Below are 19,948 nucleotides of genomic sequence, written 5' to 3'. Positions count from 1 at the left end.
CATGACTATTTACATCTACCTCCCGCCCAGCCTCAGATATTGATACCAAGTAACTACTGTAGTAACTAACCCCAATGGTTATCACACACCACACCACACCCCAGAATTTGCTACTTCAATTACATCCTATTGTTAAACCGGTAAATAGCTTCTAGTTAGATGAAGGACCTGACTGATGAGTGCGTGTACTGCCCAGAAGGCCTATGCATCTCAGGAAGGGAAGCTAAATAGCCTACTGAAGTAGTCTAGAGTAGTGGTTCTCAACCTTTATTGATCTACAGATGTCTGTGTATTTTCCCTTGGAAATGTAAACATCTGCATACAAGAATATGGAGTTTAAGCCTCCAGCTTTTTTGTTACCTTACAGGCCTCTTAAATGTTGTCCAAGGACCACAAGGTGAAGGCCAGTGCTTGAGAGGGATCCTTAAGCATACCCCCAGCAGAAGGCCTACAACTTCAGTCTTGTCTCATTCCCTTTTTGCTGTAGGGGTTCACATTCAGCTCTTCTCACTCTTTAAAGTTCTCAGTTCAGAGGTCCCTGCACTGCATTTCCTTCTCTTCAGGAAAGACTAGATGTACCCACACTTCATCCTCACAAACATCAAACAATTTGAGCTGCGGCACTTGCCCCCAAGGTGGTTAATCGGCTTTACAAATGAAAGATGCCAAAGGCCCCAGATTATAGCTGTGTCCGCATTCCAAAAACATATCCTAATTCAGTAGCAAAACTAGGCATAGACTCTAGTTCTTTGGTGTCATGATTTCTTTTCTTGCAGTTTTTTTTTCCATTCATTACATAGACACTACATGAAATCGAAATGTTTGTTGGACCAAGTTACTACATCTCTCTAATACTTTGGTGTTCTACTATACAGAAACAAGAAACCATGCACACAAATTTAATCTGTTGTACCTGAAATGACGATTGAACAGGTACCTATCTTGTAGTTAAGGAAATGTACAGAGCAATTTCATTCTATGTTCTGAAACTGCACTAGTAAACTTGGGCAGCTTTAGGGTACATTACCTGCAAAATATTAGAAGAAATTCCTAAACGTGATATATATCCTTTAGTTGATATAAAGATGATAAAATAATCAATAAAAATATAGAAGACAGGCAGAATCTCATAATTATATTCTATATTAGGAAGAAAGTTGGATGATGTAGACAAATTACCTATTGCCAATGAGATTTAGGAAGATGTTTAGTTCTACCCATTAAATAAAACATCCTAGAAGTTGCATAGCTAGAAACTCACAATCAATAATTCTCAAAGAATTATCTGGCAAGCAGATGGAAGCAATGGGCTTTCTCTTCCAAACAACTTTGGAGCTCTGAATGTGTTCCAGAAGACCAGCAAATACTTTTGCTTAAAAAGTATTTGGAAAGTAAATGGGATCATCCAGGTTGCTGTAAGCCAGTTAACCTAACACTGATTTGGCAAAATCACAGTGTAATTTATACAGGTTGCAGTCAGATAAGAAAAGAAACATAATGCTATTTGTTGTAATTTAAAGAAAAAGATCTTGTTAAAAGAACTACATATCCTTTTATGGCAATGTAAGTTTGGTGGGTCAAGATAACCGTCTAGGCCTAACGTAGCAAGACTCACAACTGAACACTACACAGCCCGGTCATTCATAAAGGAAAGAGAAAGGCAATAGATAGGTACTATGTGATGGAGCCAAGCCTTAGTGTGAGACACCTAAATCAGCTCAATTTAATTTAGCTGTTTGGAAAGATGAAGACAGTGACTCAATCATGGTCTGTAATTCATTACAAAAGAAAAAAGACTTCTTATAGCAGAAGACTTTAATGTACTGAACAAAGGCATAAGACAACCCTATGGATTAAAAAAAAAAGTAGTAGTAAAATAGAATGGCAGTTTTAATGGCAGTGATAACCAACAAAAAACTCTAATAAGGGACATGGCTGATTAACCATAAGGCTTTAAATGATGAAAGTCTTAAATCTTTCTTGAAGATTTAACTGAATTATAGACCAGCAATACTATCATTAGTCACGGCTGAGATTCAGTTACTGTTTGTGGGTGACTTTTCTAAATTATTTCCAGCCTACATGATGTTTCCTTTTAAAGCAACAATAATATGCAAAATTCAGCAAAGAACAGACAACCAATTCAGTAAAGGAGAAGAAGAAAAAAAAGTGCTACCACCTTCCAGCATAGAAACAAGATGCAACCTAATACAGAACTCCAGGGTCATTGTCAAGTCTTCTTGGGTACAGGTGTACAGAAACAAATAGACTGGCATCACGAAGAAAATGCAGGGTCAAAGAATTCAGGCAGCTGAAGAGGAAGGAGCATGGGATCTTGTTAAAGAATCTTCCACTCTTGTGAGTGGGAGTTAAATAATTGAACCATTGTTGGCTTGAGTGCACAAAGCTGAAAAGCTGCAGGCTGTGGAGCCTGATGCTTCATCTCAACAGGGAAGAATTTTGCATACATCTTACATTTTGCATCCCACAGGCAGCAGCTATTTAAACCACCTGAAGCACCTTGAATATGTTCAACAGCCTTGGGAATCCAAAGAGGAAGACCTAATCCAAACTCAAGTAAGTGACAAAGATAATGAGAGTAAGGTATCTTCAATTATTTCTACAACAGCAATGGGGGACTCTGGGTAAACAGAGAAGTAAGAAATTCTCATTGATGAGGAAAAAAGAGAGACCTGGAATAAAGTGGCATTTCTGAAACTTGATGGGAAGGTTCCTTAGTAAAAAATCATTAGTTTCTTCCTGGGTGACAGTAAAAGCTATAGGAGTAGCAGCAAACTACACAAACACAATCAATAATACCTTTGAAATAACTGGTAACACAGGAATTGTACAGCCTTAAATACATATGGACCCCCATGCTAGGTAACAGATTCAAAGAAGGGGAAGGATAGCAGACATTAGAAAACAACACATCAATCCAGGGACCAGGAAAGGCAATTTCAAGCACCTCAAACATGTAAAATGAAAAACCACTGCAAGGAATTGTAAGACATTCCCCAGGGAATTCAACCAGTTGGTAAAACATCATTCCAACTTTTAAAACTGTGGCTTTCTTAATACAAGACACTGCACCCGAAACAAGTCAATTTTTTCAGACTTCAAGGTGATGCATACAAGACAAGACAACAACTTGAGTGAAACTGGCAATTTTGTCCTGTTCATATGGAATACGGACATGCAGAGAAGAGCCACAAGCAGTAATAAACCTGTGCTGAGTCTGTGCTAATTTCCAAGGTGAGCAAAACTATAAACTGAGTTGTCCATGAGAAAAAAAGAAATAAGGCAGGAAAATGTAAATGAAACTCTGCTGTAAGAAAAATTTATTATGTGGCCAAAAAAGCCCTAATTCCACAATCAAGAAAGAGGAAAACTTTTGGTAAAAGTTCATCCTGGGTTCAGTGAGAAACTCTGTGAGCAAGAAGAAACAATTTAAAAAAAAAAACCCAACCCTGAAACATAACACACGGAAAAGGGGAAGGCCAGACAGCAACTGACATAAATTAGACATTATAAAATAGAGAAAACTGGTAAGGAAACCTCTGTGGCTAGCAAAACTACTGGTAATAGGAAAGGGATGTTGGATCTTTCATTCCTTTCTTTAAATAAAAAATAAACAAAAAATCTTACTAATAGTACTGATCCATGCTAGATAAAAATGTTGAAAATGTTATTAACATACAGCAGGGGAAATCAGTCAACAAGCACTTCCAATTCCATATTCAGAAGGAAACAGAATGTGGCAGTCATATGAAAATAGCAACTTCTATCCAGTACCTTAGTATCAAAGTAGGAGAGCAGACAACAACTAGTAGGGATGTATAAAGTTGGCAAACAAACAGGAGTCCTAAGAGACTTCACTAACAAGCTCTCTAGCCCATTGATTCAGATTTTAATTAAACTTGGGATATTAGAGAAATACCTTAAGACATTCATGACAGTATTCCCAAAAGGCAAATGAAATGACTCAATGTCAAAATTATGGAAAAGCTGTTGAGATGAAGAATTAATGAATGAAAAATAAAACCTATAATCCAAAAGTTTTATGAAATATAGATTTTGTAGGAAAAAAAGAAAAAAACCCAAACCTTAATTTCATTCTTAGATGACATCATTATACATTTGGTTTAACAAAGGGGACTGCATAGGTGCAACATACTTAAATTTTTGTAAGGCATTGACCTAGCACCATAAGTCAAAAAGATTTACTGTACATAACCACATATTAAGAGGATTAAGAAATGCCTAGCCTGCAAGTCTCAAAAAGAAGCTAATAAAAAGTTGCTCTGAATGATGCTTTTCAAGTTAGTGTAGGTCAGATGCAATATAGCATTTTCAACCTGGATCCGAAAGTAAAAAATAACTGATGCAGTTTGTGGTGAGCAGTGAGTAACCTGGACCATGGGGAAGCCAGGTCCATTCACACAAACTGGACTTCGATACAGCCTCATGTTAAGTATCTAGGAAAGAAGAACTCAGACCATACCTGCAGAAAGGGGGAAACACTATCATGGAAAGCTGAGACTTCGGATGATCTAAGGGTCACACCAGACAAGCAGCTCACGTGAGCTCCCGTATAACGCTGCGAGAAAAGGGCAAATGCAATCCTCTGCAGACTTAAGGCAAAGGGCAGGGGAACCTTGTCCATGGCATCGGGGCTCGAACACTCAATTCCGAAATGAACACTTCTACAAGATACTGAAAAATTTTACAAGATGTAGAAAGAAAAGACAAGAATAATTCATGGGCTGGAGGAAATCCCTTACAGTGGAAGATTTAAGGACATGTATTTAGCTTGTCAAAAAGTGGATTGAGAAGTGATATTATAGTGTTTAAATACCAGTCCAGGGGAAAAAGCCCCACTGTGCTCTAAGGCTCTCTGAATCAGTGGGATGGATGTATCCAGAATTTGTAACTGGAAGCCAAAACCAAACAGATCCAAAGAAGAAATCGGGCTTAAATATTTAAACAGTGAGAACATGCAGCCCTTGCAGCAGGCTACCAATGGAAGGGATTCTCTGTGTCCCAGTGCCTCAAAATCAAGCCAATGCATTTTATCAACTTATACTTCAAATACACATTAGTTTTTGGGGCTCAATGCAGGATACATGGGTTGAAATGTCACCTGTGAAATGCAAGAGTCAAATCAGACAGCTTCTTCTAGCCTAACCTATGGATCTACAAAACACTGCAACCGTTCACAGCCAACCCTGGTGACTAAACGCAGAGAAAAAGGTTTCTGCCACAGGCTCTGCAGGTGCAGAGCTCCTCACTCTCCTTGTGTGAACTGCAAGGCTGCCCAAAAGCAGGGATGCGCTGCCCTCGCCTCCGTCCGCACAGCCGCTCAGGACTCACAGCAGCAAGATGCTCGTGCAGTGGTCTGGTGCAGGGGGAAGGAACACACGTCACAGGGGCAGGGTGCTTGCAGCAGCACCTTCAAGGAGCCTTTTACACCAATTTATTTCTATACAAGGTGGTTAAAAAAAAAAAAAGCCCCTATTGGTTGTTCATACAGAAGTCTGGGATTCTATAGGCTTTGGGTGGGTGATTGATTTTAAATCCCAACAACACATGCTTTTTCCCTTGCCTTCTCATTCTCTTCCGAGTCAGCCTCCATGATCCAAAGAAACTAACAAGTGACACACAAGACTAGTAGTCATGTGGACCAATTAAAAAAAAAAAAAGGGAAGGAGAATTGAAGACGAAGAGAAAGGGAAAAACAAACGAAGATTGAAAATAAAAATTCGCCAGGATAATGCGTTTTATAAACACAGAGATAGAAACAGTTACAGCAAGGACAGAGCGGGCCAGGGGTGGGGAATAGATATTTATATATATATATATATATATATAAATTCAAGGGGCCTTCAGTTTATTCTTGTTGGCTCCCCCTTCTCATTAAATTGGTCTCTCTGTGGGGATCTCCATCCCCTTCTCTCCACTGTCCACCTTTTGGGGATTCTCTCCCATGACCACAGTCCAGAAGAGGCCACCACTGCCATGTGAGTCCAGCCCGCCTTGGCAAGAGGGAGCCTGGGAGAGCACTCTGATGGGAGGCGAGCAGGAGAAGCTAGCCTTTCCCTGCCTCCTGCCGGCTCCTTGAAAAGACTGGTCTATTCCTCCTCCTCCTCCTTCCCTTTGGGAAACTAGGGGCAGGACAGGCGTGTGAGAGTCAGAACTGTTGTCGTTCCGCCTTTCAGGAAAGGGAGTAGAGAGAAGGGTGATGATTATTTTGGCAGTCTCTTACCCTCCCTCCAGTTGCTTTTTGGTTTGTTGTTGATGCCTGCAGGCTTTTCTGAGGAGGTGGGGGGGGGGGAGCGGGAGGGAGAGGAGGAGTACAAGCTGCTAGGACATCATCCACAACGGGCAGGAAGAGCAATGAGCAGGAACCCACGTTCCTACGGGCCCTTGGCCATCGTGCTGCTCAGACAGCTGGGAGAGAGAGGCAGCAGCCAGTTCAGACAGACTCCTCTCTATTGCTCTCCACCAGGGGAGGAGAAAGAGCGCAACACTCCACAGCCCTTGGGCAGTGTAGGCACCTGTCCAGCCCAGAGAACATCCCTCACCTCTCCCCCCCCCCGCACTGGTCTCACCTTCCACTGGGGAGAAGGAGGTTTCTCCCATCCAGTCCTTGGGGCAGGACGAGCGACCCTTCCTCCCTTTCACAAGCAGGAGGGATAGGAATGGATATTTCTCTCTTAGACACTCAAGGAAATCCTCAAAGTACCCCATTCAGCTGTGAACCCTGCCACATTCTTCTGTGGCCTGCTGAAAACATGTGTCCGAGCCCCTGTACGTACAAGGACCGTCTCTCCATCCCATCCACCATGCATGTCTTAACACGCACCCCCCCTTCATACGCATTCTACAGTGAGAGAGAAGGCAAAATGGGGGCCTTTCTTTGGGTTTGAAAGGAGGGGCTCTTGCATGAGGAAGTGATCCCAGCACAGGAAAGGGGCTCTTGCACAAGGAAGCATCCTCCTACCAGGCAGGCTGTTGCACAGAAGGAGCACCCCCTTGAAACAGGCTGTTGTTCAAGGGGCTGCCATGAACAGGGTTACACGGCCAGAAGAGGCTGTTGCAGGAGGAGAGGCCGGAGACTGTTGCACGAGGAGGGCCACTGCACAAGCGGTGCCCCTGGGCGCAGGCTATGCACAAGAGGCTTTCTGCTCCCTGGGTTGAGGTCTCTCTAGGAGCTGGAGAGGTGCTCCACTTGGATGGCGCTGGTGCTGACAGTGAGGCAGATGTCCTTGTGATGCTCTGAAGTCTTGTAAGGGGTCAGGTCAAAGGAGCACTGGGGGGGAGGGTTGGGTTGGTTAGTGTCTCCAGAAGGGCCCCCTGCTGCCCCCCCACCCTGCGGCTGGAAGTGCTGCTGCTGCTGAGAGGCCTGGGCTTGCGCCTGAACCACCTGCTGCTGTGGGTCAGGGATGTTGTGTTTCCGCATGTGCTTCATCAGGTACGTCTCCTGCAATGGGAAGAATGGTGTGAGAGGAGGGGATGACGTCTGCAAAAGCCAAAGCCAACGGGGAGGGACACGACAGCTCAGGGGGCTGTTCCCATTGGATCTGGAGGAGCTACTCCCTGGGAAGTGCGTCCACTTCTGCTGCCCCCCAGGACAGCAAACACTCACCGAGGTGTAGGCCCGGCTGCAGATGGAGCAGGTGTAGACCTTGGCGTGTTTCACCGTGTGCGTAGCCAGGTGTACCTCCAATGAGGCGGCATCCGTGTACGCACGGTGGCAGTTGTGGCACTTGAAAGGTTTGTCTTTGTTGTGCTGCCGTCTGTGGGACTGGGGGGTGGCAGCAGGGTGGAGGAAGGAGAAAGAAAGCGCAGGGAAGGAAGCAAGCATTAATACTGGAGAAAGCTTTCCCTCCAGCACCCCCTTCCAGCCATGCCCCAAGCTCCCTAGGACCCCATCTGCTGAGGGAGGTGCACCTGGCTCCTAGCAGAGGGGACAGAGCTTCTCCCTCCAGCTCACCACATCTTCCCCACAGATGCCCTTTTTTCTCAGGCATACTAGGCATTTGAAGAGAACAGTCTCCTAAGTCTCCACAACCCCCATCTTCCCAGTCTCCATGCAACTCTTTTCCAGTCTTTTCCTTTTCTCTCCTCTTCTGCCTCACTACACATTTGCTCCCTGCATCTGTCACTGCCCTTCAGGGCAGGATCTGCTTTAACTGCTCACAGGCATTTACAGCTCTTTGCCATTTGGCATGCCCTACAGTTCCCCTCCTCCAGGATACTGCAATAGGACACGCCACCTTTGCTTCCCTAAATCCCTACTGTTATGCCCTCCGTTCCATTGCAAAACAAACAAAAAACGCAATCAGATACCCAGATTTTATCCTGCATGACATTTAGCAAAGGTCTTGCCCCAGCTAAGTTAGAAAACTCTGCAGAGCAGATAAGAGGAACTTTACCAAGGTCCCACTGCTTTCAAGTCAAGTTTACAATTTTACAGGATGTGACTGTTTATGTGACTTCTTTGGGTCACTAGTGCCACAAAAGCCAGGAGTCTCTCCCCTGCCCAGGGCTTCACCAGCTTTTCTGTATTCTTTCACTCTCCTCCCAGCTGCCCCAATTTCTCCATGTCCTCCACCACAGCCAAGTAGTCTCTCCTCCCACTTGACAGCTGCCCTTGCCTACCCCCACTGGTGAGCAGGACAAGCCCAGCCCCTTACCTGCAGGTTGGAAAGCTGGGTGAAAGCCTTTTCACACCCAGGGTGAGCGCATTTGTAGGGTCGGTCCCCAGTGTGGATACTGTTGAGGAGGAAGAGCACAAATGAGAGGCAGTGAGCAGCCAGGCAGGGCAGACTGCCAGGGCCTGATGCTGTAATGAAATCTCACAGCCACTCAGGAGAGCAGGGAAGGAGATGATGTTGCCTCCAGATGTTGTTCTATCTGGACAAAGAGAGCTCTGCCCAGCTCCTGTGTCCAGCTAGAAGTTAGAGAAGATAGGCAGTCAAGCAGATTTCAGAGAGTGACTAGGACTGAGGAGCAAGAGCTTATGAATACCTGGCCAGCTCAGCATGTGGGCCACCTGAAGATGGGTTGGGATGGGGTCTGGAGGTCCAGGCTCCTTGCCCCAAGCTCAGGAGTACCATATGACCAAGAGGAGTCTGTTCTCCTGCTTCCACAGTACTAAGAAAACAGCTCTGTTGCTTCTCAGGATAGACACTCCAACACTCTTCCCTTTACATTATCAGGCTGAGATCACCTACAGTGTTCATCTGTCCCTGTCTCCCTGCAATGCCAGAAGCAGCTTCCACACTCTCAGTCCAACCCCCATGGTGCCAGGCTGGGATCGCCTACAGCCAATGCCTCTCTCTCTATCGCTCTCTCTCTGTGCCCCCCACGGTGCAAGACCAAGGATCCCCAGGGACAGCACGTGCCCACCTCAGCCCTGACGTGGTCAGTGTCTCCTGCGCAGCCTCCACTCCGTCCACTCTGGTGGGCCACCTCCTTCTGTGGGTGCAGCCGGCCGCATTCCCCGCCCGCCCCCCGCATGCTTGGCGCGCGTGCTCCACAGGTGCATGCCGGCAGCGCGGGGGGGCCAGGGCCAGGCCCCCAGCCTCCTCTGGCCCTTACCGTGTGTGCTGCTGCAGGTGGGAGAGCTGGCGGAAGGCCTTCTGGCAGTAGCGGCAGGTGTAGGGCTTGGCCCCCGAGTGGATGCGGAGGTGCTGGGCCAGGTAGGATGTGTTGGCGAAGCTCTTGGAGCAGTGAGGACACTTGTGCGGCTTGACAATCGCCGTGTGGAGCTTGGAGTGGATCCTGCCGAAGAGGAGGAGGAGCAGCAGCAGTTGGACACGACCGCCATCTGGCTAGTGCTGATGGAATGAGGGCACAAAGGGGGTGGGACAGCACCACGCTATCTGCTACATGGAGGAACTCCAAACACGGCATGAGCTCGCTCTGTCTCAAACCGTGCTCCCCTTGGATTCAAGAGACCGTGGTCTGTCTGCACCGGGGGAGGATCCAGAGAGAGGAACTATAGAGTTTGGACTGAGGGGCATTGGCAGAGCCGTGTGTGGGAAGCCTATGGCTGAAATAGTGGGGGGGCTGCAAGCCTGGACTGAGACGTTTGGCAGAACTATGCTGGGGTGACAGGGAACAGTCCTCCTACACCCACTCTACTCTCACTCTAGCACAACCAGCCCTACCTTCTGTCAGAAAGCATCACTCTATTGCAGATGCCCCTTAGGGTAAGCAGCGCTAACCTCTGTGCACACCCAGCCCCTCACGGCAAAGTGACAAGTCTCACGTGTCAGTTACCACTGCTGCCGGTTTGTCATGTACAAGACCTGACCAGCCTGCAGAAAACAGCAAGGTCTCCCCAGGCAGTCACCCACTGAGGGTGCTCACAGCATGCTGGGATGACGGCAACATGCAGTGCGGAGGGCCCCCAGCCTCCTCTGGCCCTTACCGTGTGTGCTGCTGCAGGTGGGAAAGCTGGCGGAAGGCCTTCTGGCAGTAGCTGCACGTGTAGGGCTTGGCCCCTGAGTGGATGCGAATGTGCTGGGCCAGGTAGGAGCTGTTGGCGAAGCTCTTGGAGCAGTGAGGACACTTGTGTGGCTTTGTCTCCGTATGGGACTTGGAGTGGATCTGCATCTCCGACTTGGAGTAGAAGGTCAGCGAACACATCCGGCACCTGGGACCGGGGCGAGGGGAAGAGACAGCGTCACACGGGGAGCAAGCCCCAATATGTATCAACTCTAACTGGATGGGGTCTTCCACACTGAGTGAAGAAGGGACATTTTCTCGCTACGTGGTTCTAGGGAGGTTTCACCCGGGACACTGTGCTCAGCTGCAAGTACTCCAGTCCCAGGGGGACAAACTTAAGCTAGGAAGTGGCAGAAGAGACAAAATGATACCTTGTGGCCAGACAAGTAAAGGTCTTGGAAGAAGCAAAGAGGTTAATTTATTAGGCTTACAAGGAAGACAGGGCAGCACTTTGGAAATTTTCCAACAGCAATCTGAAGGGGACAGGAATAATAATTCCCAGACAAAAAACATTTTGTTCATCTATGATTTATTTCAGTCAAAAAAAAAGGGTGGGAAACCTGGAAATCCCATGTTAAGGTTCTTCCTCATAATAAAAGTTACTTCCATGTACTGCAAAGTCTGCAAAAGCAGTTATGACCAAAACCACTTAACTCTGCTCCCATTTTTGGAGAAGACACTTGAGTACTTAGAATACAAAATGCTGAGAATAACAGCAGTGCTGCTTTCCTAGTGGGCCTCACAAAGATAGTCTGGATATCACATGTGGTATTTCACTGGTCTAATGGACTTTCATCATTTCAACCTTACTGATGTGATGCAAAATGTTTTGTCTAGGAGTTTGGATCCATCTGTTCCCATAATGATCAGAAACACATTTGGTAACACACAAACTCTTTGAATAGGAAGAAGCAGTTGGTATCTATCTGCTATGGATGCTGCTGTTAAAAACTGTTCCTCCATCATGACACCAGGCTGTTAAGCGAAGCTTGCACTGTTTTACAATTTAAGACATTAAAAGCTTTTGTGGTTGATAATTTGACAGAGATAGAAGCTGCATCCAAGTTACTGGACTTTCTTTTTTTTTTTTTTTCCAAATGTGTGCCAACCAAGGGACAGAGTTAAGGTTTCTCTGAACTTAGTTTTTCCATTTGCAGACTTTTCAATTAAACAAGATAAAATTGAACCTGCACTTGGAACTTCCAGGGTCACATTTGAGAGAAAAAAATGCCACCCAGAAGAAGTCTGGCTAACATGAATTCAATCTTCACAGCAGGTTGACTTACGTTTTTGTCTGGGAATTTCCTCAAGATTTGCAAGTGTTTACAGAACTGCTCAGTGAAAAAAGTCTCTGCAGGTATTACAAGCCACAGAGAGTTGATCCTGCTCTTCCCCATATCCATCTCCTCCCAGGAGGACACTTCATCACATCTACTACTGTTACTATTTATGTTGGAGCCAGAAGCTTTATGAAGTGTGCAGTCTGATTAGTGTATGTAATGTAGGCAGTACTTATCCAGCACCCACCTTACTTTCCACAGGCCCTTCCAAGCCATAGCTTGATTTTAGGACATTTAACTGGAAGCCATGCCTCCCTAGCAAGCACTATACCACACACCTGCTGTAACATTTTTTCCTCTCCATCACTGGTTTTTTACATTCATTATCATCTCTAACAGTTGTTCCCACATTTCCTACCTTCATCTTTCTCTTAATCCACTTTAATTGCAAACCCTAACAGAACATGCAAGCTAACTACATCCTTACATAAATTCCCCCTCACACACACAACAATCCCTTCTGGAATCTACAAGCAGAAGCAATTTGGCTGTTTATCCCTAGGTCTATTAGAGATACAAGGAGTAAAAAGGAACATCAGAATAATCTTTTTTAAAAAGTAGCTCTTGGTTTATAAACCCAGCTATCTCCAAACTGTTGTGCAGTTTGTTCCAGACTTTCTGAAATGTTTGAAGCTAGACTTGAATACAGCATAAGCATTTTGCAGTTATCAAGTCATACTTACAGGATGAGGATTGTATCCTTGAAAGCAGCAACACTAGAAAGAACTTTGAGGTGAATACTGAACTGAAAAATACCTCTGAGTCACCAAGTCCAGTTCCCTGCTAATGCAAGCAATTACGGCATAATCCCATATACGACTTTTATCAAGCTCCTGCTTAGCAGATGCTTACTTCCATTACTCTCAACTGAACTCTGTTCCACAGTATCAGTCCTCTGATAAGAAACCATTCAATTGAGAACAAGGTCCCAGTGCGATGCTGTGCTAATATGGCTAACCAAAACAAAGGGAAATAGCAGGTATAATTTTTCTAAACAGGAATGGTGTGACTATTCTTGCAACAGCATGTCTAATTCTGAAGTCCATGTAGTCAACAATTATTGAAAAACTCAGACAAGTTCAGCAAACTTAAAGAACGATGGCGTGCAGAAAATCGGCTTTGCAGTAAAGATTCACTGAGCCCAGTATATCTAGGTTTGGAGAAAGGCTTAAAAGATAGCTTGGTCAATACCCATATAAATCTATGTAGGGAGAAAAATATCAATTACTAGGGATTTATTTTATGAGCAAAAAAAGGTATAATGAGAAACAATAACTGACAGTAGAAGTTAAAAAATCCAAGAGGAAATAGGATCTTTCCAACCATGAGAATAATGCATCTTTGGAACAACACTTGGAGGCTATAGTACTGTCTCAATCATTTGGCCCTTACAATCAATATTTTGAGAAACCAGCTACCTGCCTGAGACAAATAACTTTCTAAAATTTTTGTTCTAGTTTAAATACAATGCTGGGCACTAATCTCTTCTTGTGCTGTACACATGACTATCTATTTTAAACAGTCTATTCTGTTCTGAAAAATTCATGAACTCTACTACATCATCAAATCTAAGTAGTCCCATGCATTAAATCTGTAGTGCCATAAAGCCATCTACTTTATTTTCCATAACTTCTGTGCATCCTTTCCTTTACTTATTTGCTGTGTCAGGTATCTGCCTTCAGGTCAGAAATTCCCTAAAATAAACTTTAATGAAGAGAAACGGACTGAATGTCCTTTTCCATTTTCAAAATAAAATTATAAAGAAGGTATTTGAAAACCTCTCCAGCACTTGCATAAAAATGGAAGATAAATCTGACTGTTAGCGGAAACATCCATGCCCACAAAACCAAACCCCTCTTGTCTGAATTTAGCAGCTATAGACATTCCAGTATTGTTTTTCAAACAACATTTAAAAAGAAAGTCTTGCAAGGACTCATTTTCTGATCATCTGATTAGCATCAGCCCTGAGAGGGCAAGAATGTTATGTAGCATTAACAAATTCATGAGCCTTATAAGTTAAAAAAAGCCCTGGAATACAGCAGAAAGCTGCATTTCACAGAGTTTTGTATTGTGTGGTATCAGGCATTTTCAAGGGAACAAATGATCCACTTAATTAAGGGCTTCACATTCTGCCTCAGCCAACATCAAATATTAAAGGGGAAGATGCAATCAGCCCTCTAGTGGGCAAATATGGATTAAAAAAAAATGTTAAATCTATATGGACAATGAGAACAGTGCATCTGACACTAGCAGCGCTTCAGTATTCTACTTCAGTGAAATTCTCCCGGCTGGGGAGAAGAAAAGTGGGGAGTGCTTCTTGCTAAGCATGAACAAAACGCTGTATGAAATGATTGATTTTTTTCCCCCCTCTGTTTAATATCCATTTTTAATCTTTTCTCCCCACTGTGCTTCTAAACTACCACTACTTTCACTGTATTCTTTCTGAAAGCAAGTAACAGAAGCGACTACAGCATTCCCATTGACAGTGTGATACAACATCCCTACAGCTGCTTGTTATGGCTCTGCAAATTCAGACATCCTAGGAGAACGTATTCTTAATAACACAGAGGTTCATATAAATAGTTAATTTAGTACCCAGCTGTGTGCCAGAGATCAAAAGTAACCCCTTCCAATGTTTATAATCCCTACTTTTTATAGGGAATCTGCAGGGAAATAAAGTGAGATATTCAGAGAATGTTCATGTTAGACAGAAACACCCTCAAAAATCATGAAATGCCAGTAAAAGGTGGATGTACAATTCTAATTCTGCTCCCATATGAAAGTCATCATGATGAGTCATAAACAAAATGATGCTTATAGCAACTAGACTACAACTCTGTGGCACACAATGCCATATTTTTTTCCACTTTTCATGGAATGTTCCGCCTCATTCATCAGATGCTGTTATGAGATAAAATACCATCTGAAATACCAGCTCATAGTAAAATTTGCCTAACATGGATTAACAGCATTTTTCAATCAAGTGCTTAATTAATCAGTATCACAGTTGTGAAAACTATGTAAGCTTTCAGATGGCTTTGAGAATTCAAATTCATAGTATCTACTGAGATTAGTATTAGAAGTTAATCGAGCCCTTGCTCCTTCTGTTAGGCTATAAATACAAGTTAGACCACAAGTTAAAAAAAAATCAAATCAGGAAGGTCTGAAGTTAAACTAGATAAGTTTAGGCTGTCAGAGTCAGCAGTTCATTTAGCAAGGAAACAAATGTACTGCCTTTGCAATGCAGAGTTAATGAAGTAACTAATGCAAGCATAGCATAATAATGGATGCACAGTTCATGATAAATGTTAATTTAACCCTCACATTCTCTGATTTTTTTTTAAAGCTGAAGTTAAACATTTTCTTGCTAAGATTTTGTAAGTGGCAGGGGAAAGGAGACAGAACTAAAATCCAAGATACACAGCTAGAAAACTTGAGTAAGACTTAAATAAAGCCAGCAAGTATGAAGATGTCAAATGAAAGCATATAAATTGTACCTCTGCTTCCACATGTCTACACCCAGCATCAACTCCTACTGAAAAGTTAACATTACGCTTCCATCTACCAATTTACACTACTGCCATGTATACTATCAAATCTATCAGCTACACTCAGAGATCTTAGTCAACTTATTTCCACAGTCCATCAGTCACTTGGTGACTTGATAAGGCTACAGAAAAGCATACTCCCCTGGCAAGGCAGCAAGTGTTTTTAAATGCTCTCTCCATACAGTGCTTTTCCAGTTCTCAGATTTGAGGGCATTCCTACATTTTGTCCATTTTTCCAAAAGACTTTAAAAATACCACATCCAGACTTTTGTGATATTTCAGCACGGTTCACATGTCACCTGTCTTCTTTTAATGACTCCAGCATTTATGCTTTCAACAGTTGCATTTACCCTCTTCTGTCACAGCCTTGCACTGGGAGCTCGCATGATGTCACTCAATTCCTAAAAGTCTTTTTCACAGTCATTGCTTTCCAGGACACTGTTTCCCCATATTCCTTATCTTTACATCTGTCCTGTTTTTTCAGCTGGGATAGAGTTAATTTTCACAAGAAGCTGGAAGGGGACACAGCCAGGACAGCTGACCCAAACTAGCCAAAGAGGTATTCCATACCATGATGTCATGCTTAGTATATAAGCAGGGGGGAGGGTGAGGTTGGCCAGGGAGGAGTCACTGCTCAGGGATGGGCTGGGCATTGGGTTCTGGGCAGTGACCAAATTGCATCGTTTATTGCCCGCTTTGTATGTTCTTTAATTAGTATTGTTGTTGTTATTTTCCTCTTCCTTTGCTGTCCCAGTAAACTGTCCTTATCCCAACCTTTGTCTTCCAACTCTCCTCCCCATTCAAGCCAGCATGCTCCTATTGCTATGTATCCTGAAAGTGTTTCAGATCTTGTTTAGGGTTACAAACAATTGTTTTAAGAATACAGCTGCCCCGAGGCTGGATAGTCAGGGCTGGCATGGCACGTAGGAGAATATGGGCAGGTACCTAGAGACCTTCTTATCTCCAATGGTTTGGAACTTCACTCCGAACAACTACAGGACCCTGATAAAGTAATAGAGTATTTGAAAGGAAAATGCTGTGGCTATTCCAAAGAGGCACAATTTACTACACTGTGCCGGGCCCTGGCCAGTATGTACCAAACACTGCTCGATATTAGGCAGCACCAGAAGGGGGAAGAGAGGGGCAACCAACCAACTAGGACTAGGACTACCCCAATCCCAGTAACAGACACTGTGGCTACCCCAGCGACAGGCACTGCAGCTGAACCAGAGAACCAACCTGTGCCGGTATTAGTCACCCCTATACAGAAAAAATCAGTTCACTTAGTAAGGGAAGACGATGAACCAGGACCATCAGGAGACCAGGAGGAAGAGGCAAAACCAGAGGTAATCACCTCTGTAATCACTCTGTCACTGAGTGAGCTGCGAGATATGTGAAAAGATTTCAATTGCCATCCAGGTGAGCAACTTGTCACCTGGTTGCTCTGATGCTGGGATAACGGGGCCAGTAGCCTGGAATTAGAGGGTAGGGAGGCCAAGCAGCTGGGACCCCTGTCGAGGGAAGGGGCATTGACAAGGTGACTGGGAGAAAGACACAGGCCTTCAGCCTCTGGAGGCAACTTCTGTCAGGCATGAAGGAAAGGTATCCCTTCCGTGAAGATGATGTATGTCATCCAGGCAAGTGGACCACCATGGAGGGAGGTACCCAGTACCTAAGGGAGTTAGCTGCGGGACCAGCTCCTCCAGGAGATGGTTTATTATGACCTGGACAATATGCAGGTACCCACAGATCCAGATGAAGTCCAATGTACCCAACCCATGTGGCAGAAGTTTGTACGTAATGCACTGTTGTACACCAGTTCATTGGCAGTGATGGACTGGGAAGACAAAGAGGCACCAATGGTGGATAAACTGGCTAGCCAACTCTGGCAATACAAAGAAAGTCTCTCTCCCTCCCTCGTCTCAGCTGTGCAGAAACTGTCCTGGGATTTCCAGCAATTCAGAGAGGATATGTCCTACTCCTCACCTGTACGGACCAGTATCTCAGCTATTAGGAGTAAGCATTCCTCTGATCAAGAGGGAAGATATAGTGCGTACACACCACGAGGCACTCTGTGGTTTTACCTGCATGACCACAGAGAGGAGATGAGGAAGTGGGATGGAAAAACCTACCTCGACCCTATAGGCATGGGTAGGTGAGTTGCAGGGAAAAACAATAACAAAAGGGGATTCTTCCAGGAAAAATGCAGCTCCGGTTTCCAGCGGGCAATTCCCCAGAGTGAGTGGAAGGCCTGATCATACTTAAGATCCTCTTGAAGGGACTTCTAAGTCATTTCTACAAGGAGTGAGTAACAAATATGATAAGCAGGATTAGAGGGGCCCTGCCTCCAGCCAGGTGGAGGAAAGGGACAACGGGGTTTATTGGACTGTGTGGATCCGATGGCCTGGCACGTCAGACCCCCAGGAGTATAAGGCCCTAGTGGACACTGGTGCACAGTGTACCCTAATGCCATCAAGCTGTGAAGGGGCAGAACCCATCTATATTTCTGGAGTGACAGGGGGATCCCAACAGCTGACTGAACTGGAGGCTGAAGTGAGTCTAACTGGGAAAAGCACCCCATTGTGACTGACCCAGAGACTCCATGCATCCTTGCCATAGACTGCCTTAGGAGAGGGTATTTCAAGCACCCAAAAGGGTACCAGTGGGCTTTTGGCATAGCTGTCTTGGAGTCGGAGGAAGTTAAATGGCTGTCTACTTTGCCCAGTCTCTCGGAGGACCCTTCTGTTGGGGAGTTGCTGAGGGTTGAAGAACAACAGGTGCCAGTCACCACAACGGGGCACCGGCAGCAATATCGCACCAACCAAGACGCCCTGATTCCCATCCATAAGCTGATTCATCAACTGGAGAGCCAGGGAGCGATCAGCAGACAGTCCTATATGGCCAGTGTGAAAGTCCAATGGAAAGTGGAGACTGACAGTAGACTATTGAGGCGTGAATGAAGTCATGCTGCCATGCCAGAGATACTAGAACTTCAATACGAACTGGAGTCAAAGGCAGCCAAGTATGGCACAACTAATATCACAAATGCGTTTTTCTCAATCCCTTTGGTGGCAGAGTGCAGGCCACAGTTTGCTTTTCATTAGAGGGGTGTCCAGTACCCCTAGAACTGACTGCCCCTGGGGTGGAAACACAGCCCCACCATTTGCTATGGACTGATCCAGACTGCACTGGAACAGGGCGAAGCTCCAGAACTCCTGCAATACATTGGCGACATCATTGTATGGGGCAACACAGCAGGAGTTTCTGAGAAAAGGAAGAATATAGTCCAAATCCTCCTGAAAGCTGGTTTCGCCATGAAACAAAGTAAGGTCAAGGGACCTGCACAGGAGATCCAGCTTTTAGAAATAAAATAGCAAGATGGGCGTCATCAGATCCCAATGGATGTGATCAACAAAACAGCAGCCATGTCTCCACCGACTAACAAAAAGGAAACACAGGCTTTCATAGGCATTGCGGGTTTTTGGAGGATGCATATTCCAAATTACAGTCCGATTGTAAGCCCTCTCTATCAGGTGACCCAAAAGAAGTCAGGGATACAGAGGATCCAAGGCCCACTACACTCCAACTGAACAAGAGAGATTGACAGCATATGAAGGAGTTTGAGCCACTTTGGAAGTGGTTGGTACTGAAGCACAGCTCCACCTGGCACCCCAGCTGCCAGTGCTGGGTGTTCAAAGAGCGGGTCCCCTCTACACACCATGCAACCGATGCTATGTGGAGTAAGTGGGTCGCACTGATCACACAGCAGGCTCAAATACGAAACCCCAGTCACCCAGGGATTCTGGAAGCGATCACGGACTGGCCAGAAGAGGAGGCGAGGCATGCTGAAGAGGTGGAAGGCTGCTCTATGGAGTCCTACACGACAAGCCGCAGAAGCTGCTGAAGGAGAAGGTGAATCGAGCCAGTTTGCAGAGGTGAAAACCATCTAGCTGGCTTTAGACATTGCTGAGCGAGAAAAGTGGCCAGTGCTCGCTCTCTGTACTGACTCATGGACGGTGGGAAATGCCCTGTGGGGGTGGTTACAACAATGGAAGCAGAGCAGCTGGCAGCGCAGAGGCAAACCCATCTGGGCTGCCCCATTGTGGCAAGAAATTGCTGCCCAGCTAGAGAAGCTGGTTGTGAAAGTACGTCATGTAGATGCCCATGTACCCAAGAGTCGGGCCACTGAGGAGCATCAAAACAACATGCAAGTGGATCAAGCTGCTATGTGGCTTAGGTGGATCTGGACTGGCAACATAAGGGTGAATTGTTTACAGCTCGGTGGGCCCATGACACCTCAGGCCATCAAGGAGGGGATAAGGAAGCAACATATAGATGGTCTCGTGACCGAGGGGTGGACTTGACCATGGACACTATCGCGCAAGTCATCCATGAATGTGAAACGTGCTACAATCAAGCAAGCCAAGTGGTTAAAGCCTCTCTGGTATGGAGGACGATGGCTGAAATATAAATATGGAGAGGCCTGGTAGATTGATTACATCACACTCCCACAAACCCGCCAAGGCAAGTGCCATGTACTTA

At 45.2% G+C, this 19,948-nt stretch overlaps 1 protein-coding gene across 28 annotated transcripts in view; it reads right to left on the bottom strand.

The window, feature by feature from the left end:
- Positions 1-86: 86 nt before the first annotated feature.
- The window catches only part of ZNF384 (zinc finger protein 384), a 33,954-nt gene continuing 14,092 nt past the window's right edge, over positions 87-19,948 (bottom strand). For 23 of the 28 annotated variants that reach the window (XM_054812288.1, XM_054812295.1, XM_054812253.1 and 20 more), the window contains 5 exons: positions 10,442-10,666; positions 9,607-9,789; positions 8,700-8,778; positions 7,649-7,807; positions 88-7,483 (listed from right to left, as the gene is read on the bottom strand). In XM_054812288.1, coding sequence (XP_054668263.1) covers positions 7,208-7,483; positions 7,649-7,807; positions 8,700-8,778; positions 9,607-9,789; positions 10,442-10,666 — 922 coding nt within the window. In that variant the 3' untranslated portion in view covers positions 88-7,207. Of the gene's footprint in view, positions 7,484-7,648; positions 7,808-8,699; positions 8,779-9,606; positions 9,790-10,441; positions 10,667-19,948 lie in introns of all 28 variants that reach the window. The other 5 variants (XM_054812368.1, XM_054812251.1, XM_054812374.1 and 2 more) reach the window with 3 other exon arrangements.

This window comes from Grus americana, chromosome 1 (genome assembly GCF_028858705.1).
Source record: "Grus americana isolate bGruAme1 chromosome 1, bGruAme1.mat, whole genome shotgun sequence".
Classification (NCBI taxonomy): Eukaryota; Metazoa; Chordata; class Aves; order Gruiformes; family Gruidae; genus Grus; species Grus americana.
This window is presented reverse-complemented; position numbering and strand designations above follow the sequence as displayed.